We start from the raw sequence: 5,580 nt of genomic DNA on the forward strand, positions 1-5,580 counted from the left end.
ACCACTTGCACGTTAATTTCACGAGCAGGCTGTTCTGTTGATCGGATCAACTGGAACCCTCGACGTCGTCAGCGACGGAGTGCCAACAACCATGTATGTATGTATGTATGTATGTATGTATTCGGCACCTGAGGCACCTAGCGTTGCTCGGGTAACGAATATGCAAAGACAGAGGGATTTTTACATAATGCCAGCTTTCACGGCGTTCTTTTTCTATGAAATTATATTTTATATATTTTTAATTGTAATGCACACACATGTCTAAAGTTGAATTTTCCCCGTCTTCTATGATGAGTGAAGTTTTAGAGATCGTGTTTATCGATAATTTAAATTGCGTAACTTTAGAAAATATCATCTTATGACTCTTGTTGTGCTTAATACATTCTTTCTTCTGCTATTTTCACCCGGTGATTATGCCAAGGTTTCTGAGGATTTGGTGATAGACAGGCATTGATTAATGATAGCAGAGATTTATGAACGTTACTTTCAACATGATACCTATCATATTCATAATATGTAGTACACTGCGTAGGCTACCAAACACATGTCGTCATTATTAATGGAGCAGTTGGTGAGTGTGTGAACAGTATTGCTGTTTGGGAGTTAATTCTTAAATAGTCATTTTCTTAGGGAAGGTCTTGAGTGCACCAGTTCTATGTTCAGTCTCTCTTTCTCCACCCACCCCCTCTCTCTCTCTCTCTTTCTCAATATGCTTGAAATATGCTTGAAATGCTACAAAAATTAATTAAATCTATGAGAAGAGTCTACACCTTAAATTTAACATGTTTAACTTTACTTTCCCTGAGGAACTTGTAATATTTGGCCATACAATGCAATCTGTAGCTTGAATCTTATAGTATCATTTGTAACCTTAGATTAAAATTGCGAAGCAAATAACATTCATAGTTTCTCTGAGTTTAGAAACTCTGCAACTAAATCGTTTATCTGGTGTACAGAAATCACTAAAATGTCTTTTTCTTCAACAAAAAATCCATTTGGGATTCTTGAACTTTCTAGAAGTAACTTAGTATAAATTTTGTTCCTTTTTTTTTTGTATTTTTGGTGTGTGGGTGAACTTTAGTAAAAATTTTTACAAAAATGTCTTTATTTATACGCATTCAACTTATCTTTTATACTTGTACCTTTACTTACATATATATTTCTTTTTTCAGATGAGGTCCGTACCGGTCAGTACAGACAACTGTTCCACCCTGAACAACTCATCACAGGAAAGGAAGATGCAGCCAATAACTACGCCAGAGGTCATTATACCATTGGCAAAGAAATTGTTGATTTGGTTATCGACCGAATTCGCAAGCTGGCTGACCAATGCACCGGACTTCAAGGTTTCCTCCTGTTTCACAGTTTCGGTGGTGGTACTGGTTCCGGATTCACATCTCTTCTTATGGAACGTCTCAGTGTTGACTATGGAAAGAAGTCTAAACTGGAATTCTCCATCTATCCTGCCCCTCAAGTTTCAACTGCTGTTGTAGAACCATACAATTCTATCCTGACCACCCATACCACTCTTGAGCACTCTGATTGTGCTTTCATGGTTGATAATGAAGCCATCTATGATATCTGCCGAAGAAATCTTGATATTGATCGTCCCAGCTACACTAACTTAAACCGTTTAATTGCTCAAGTTGTCAGTTCAATCACTGCCTCTTTGAGGTTCGATGGTGCTCTTAACGTTGATCTGACTGAGTTTCAGACCAACTTGGTACCTTATCCTAGGATCCATTTCCCATTGGCTACTTATGCACCAATCATTTCTGCTGAGAAAGCCTATCATGAACAACTGACTGTAGCTGAGATTACAAACGCATGTTTTGAACCATCAAACCAGATGGTTAAGTGTGACCCACGTCATGGGAAATACATGGCCTGCTGTATGTTGTATCGTGGTGATGTTGTACCAAAAGATGTCAATGCTGCCATTGCAACTATCAAGACAAAGAGGTCAATCCAGTTTGTTGACTGGTGTCCAACTGGCTTCAAGGTTGGTATCAATTACCAACCACCAACTGTTGTTCCAGGAGGTGACCTTGCAACAGTCCAACGTGCCGTGTGCATGTTGAGCAACACCACAGCAATTGCTGAAGCTTGGGCTCGTCTTGATCACAAGTTTGATCTGATGTATGCCAAGCGTGCTTTCGTTCACTGGTATGTGGGAGAAGGTATGGAAGAAGGTGAGTTTTCTGAAGCTCGTGAGGATTTGGCAGCTCTGGAGAAGGACTATGAAGAGGTTGGAATAGACTCTCCAGATGTTGAAGAAGAAGAACAAGAAGAATACTAAATAAACACCAGAAGCCATGCATCGTGCCGTCGAGGGGTTTTGTTAAACTTAAGTGGAAACAACAAAAACTATTTTTTAGACAAATATAACTTTTATGGAATTTCCATATCATCATAGAACTGTTATTGCGGAGCTGTTACTATTGAAATGTCATCATACTGCTATAAACTCAGAAATGTCTGCATGCGGCTCTGTCATAATAACGTCATCAAAGACTATCATTTTCCAATTGTCGTCACAGAGAATTCATCATTTCTTTGCCATTGTACTGTCACAACTGAGCTGTAGCAGTACAATGCTTTCATATCAAAGAGCTATCGTGTAAAAAGTGTCATAACATAGCTATCATGACGGCTCTGTTATCACAGAGTTGACATATGTAACAGCACTGTCATTACAGAACCGTCAAACTAAGAAGCCTTATCACACGGCTGTCACTGTCATGACAGAGTTGTCATAACTAATAGCTGTCATGACAGAGCTGCCGTGCTAATAAGTGCCAACACATGACTATCATACCGCCACTGTCGTGACAGGGTTGTCATAACTAACAACACTGTCATCACAACTGACGTTAGAATTCTAATTTCAGAAATGTCAGCATGAAGCTGTTACCATAATGATTCCATGGCTCAGCAATCACTGAAAAGCTGATATTACAAAGCTGTCATAACAAAACTGCTATCACAGGGATGTTATAACAGAAGTGTTATGTCACTGCTGTCTTCACGAAGCTCTCATTATAGAGCAACTATTACAATGGTGACATGACAGAGTTGTGTGAGGAGTATGTATGCCATAAAATGTTCAGGCTCGTATCCATATCGACTTTCAGAAAGGCAGCCCTTTGAGCCGTGAAGGCAATAATCTTCATAATCTCGTTCGAAATCGAAGCCCATATCTATAAACATAGCTACTACTACTACTACTACTACTACTACTACTACTACTACAGTTGGGGACAAGAGAGTCAATACTAAACAACGATCTTTCCGAGTTCGGGCATTGAAAACTAAAGGAAAGAATTCAAAGAATCTCTATATTTGGAAAATAACATTGTTTTGAAAATGAATGTTATAATTAGCAATATTCAAAAAAGAAAGGGAAATGTTCGTAAATAGAAATCTATTAGACCAGTTATCATGTTAAAAGTTGATAGAAGATTTTGATATGTTCTATAACAGTTTTTTATCATGTGTCTGCTCGATCAGAAGTGGTTTGGGGTTAAAAAAAATAATAACAGCAAACTCCTCGAGAGAACCTCTAGCAGCCAAATTTTCCTCAAATCCCACTACATTGTATTAGGAAACGAAAGGACCATTAGATAATCAGGGTGCTGTTTGTCATAACTATACTTGATCGAGGTTTACTTAGAGCTAAGCAACAACAAAATACGCGTGACTATCTGAGTGGTCGTTTGATCTGTTGGAAATGGTCACCAAGACCTTCCTCATACCGCATCCTACCGACTTAAAAAAGGGAGGACAAGTCTGAAAACTACTATGAGATGCATGGTGCCTTAAGATTTAAAACTTCTTCATGTTCTGTAAGTAGGGCAGGTTAGCTAATCTCACTGAGATTATCCTACCCTTGTGCTATTTATACCCATACAACACATTGTTATTGTTTCGTTCCATGTTAACCTTAATCGAGAAAATATAATTATGAGCATCTCAGCCATGATTTTTTTACAGATAACATGGACGTAAACTATATTATACAATGAGACCACTTTTTAAGTCGGTTGAGTGTGACCCGAGGAGGATTTGGCTGCTATTCTTAATAGGTCTAGCGAACATGAAAAGACTTTTGGAAGCCAGTGAAAATGTCGTGAACTTTACAGAAGTGTAGCAGCTCAACAGCTGCGAACTGTTCCTAGTTACAGCTAAGCGGAAATATTCTTTTCCCTTAGGAGAAACCACAATCAATCGATTAGTTAATTACTTAATTTGTTAACTAGTTGACAAGTAATAATAAAAGAATCAAAATATTAGTGCTGTATGCGTTTTATTGATAAAATGGCGCTCCCAAGGTACTTATGTTTCAAGACACGATTGCACATCAGTAATATTGCTAAGCAAATACAAAGACGAGATAGGTAGAAATGATTAGTGAGATTTTTTTTTTTCTTTTTTAATGTTTGGGTCTCGGTAAGAAAGGTCATTTGCTGCATGAAAAGCAAAGTGAATGCTAGCATACTGATTCAAACTCCATTAAATTAAAATTTTGGAGTTGCTTCCCCTGTTTCTTAGACTGAATTGTATCTTGGGTGTAATATTTCATGGTTTACTATATCATGTAAGGTAGTACCCTTTTGAGAGCTAGATGTGTTAAGCAATTCTACAGTGCAGTGCGGATGACTAGAATCCATTCAGCCATTCATGGCTCTCAAAATTCCTGCTTAAACTGAGATAAAGTTTTAGATTTCATAGTTTGGGGCCGCTACAGAATGTTGTTGTCTGTTTTTGTTTTGTTTCATTTTCTTGCTCGAAACATCGACTTAATCACTGCAATATATGATAAATAAAATAAACAGGAAAACTCTAATTAAACAATGCGTAATTAATTAATTTGTACGAGGTTATAAATACGGGAATGAGCTGTTGAGAGTGCTGCAAGTGTGGTAGCGTATTTGATTAAAGGCTCCCCCCGCCCTACCCCTCCTTCAAAGCAAACTTTTCACTTGATATAAAGCCAAGTCTCGCAAGGAACTCGCTCCTTGTTTTTTTTTTGTTTTTTTGTTTTTTTACCTCATGCTTTTCTTTCTCGTTATGTCATGTCCATGCTTATATCAAACATACAAATATGTTCAATAAATAATGATATTTTTGTCTGTATACATGAAAATTGTTTTTACAATAAAAAAAATTGGTTTTCTTTTTTTTTTGTTTTTTAACATTTTTTTTAAAAATAAATTCACATAAAATAAAGTGGGGGTAAACTACTATTAAATAATAGGAAAATTTCAGGAATTAAAATTTCCATTTGTGATATTGTGGAGAATATTGCACGCATCTAAACAATATAATCACAACAAACATCTTTTGAATAAAATTTGGTCTTTTTGTTTATTTGTATTCTGTTTTTGTTTTTTCTTGTTTTGTTTTGTTTTGTTTCCTCGTCAAGTTATTGTGATCTGTAAGGCAAATTCCAGTTTATTTATCCCCCCACCCCACCCCAAAAAGCAAAATACTAGAACACACTGTATGGATAATACCGTACTAAATTCTGGTGCCTCAACTTAAGTACCATATTCATCTGAATCTATATATATGCATATA

The 5,580-nt window shown here is 36.8% G+C and overlaps 1 protein-coding gene across 1 annotated transcript in view; it reads left to right on the forward strand.

Annotated features, from left to right (window-relative positions):
- Nucleotides 1-5,370, forward strand: part of LOC106869657 (tubulin alpha-3 chain) — a 32,451-nt gene extending 27,081 nt beyond the window's left edge. The window contains exon 3 of the mRNA XM_014915475.2: nt 1,173-5,370. Within this exon, the coding sequence (XP_014770961.1) occupies nt 1,173-2,299 (1,127 nt within the window). The 3' untranslated portion in view covers nt 2,300-5,370. The remainder of the gene's footprint in view (nt 1-1,172) is intronic.
- The last annotated feature ends 210 nt before the right edge of the window (nt 5,371-5,580 follow it).

Source organism: Octopus bimaculoides, chromosome 9, assembly GCF_001194135.2.
Source record: "Octopus bimaculoides isolate UCB-OBI-ISO-001 chromosome 9, ASM119413v2, whole genome shotgun sequence".
NCBI lineage: Eukaryota > Metazoa > Mollusca > Cephalopoda > Octopoda > Octopodidae > Octopus > Octopus bimaculoides.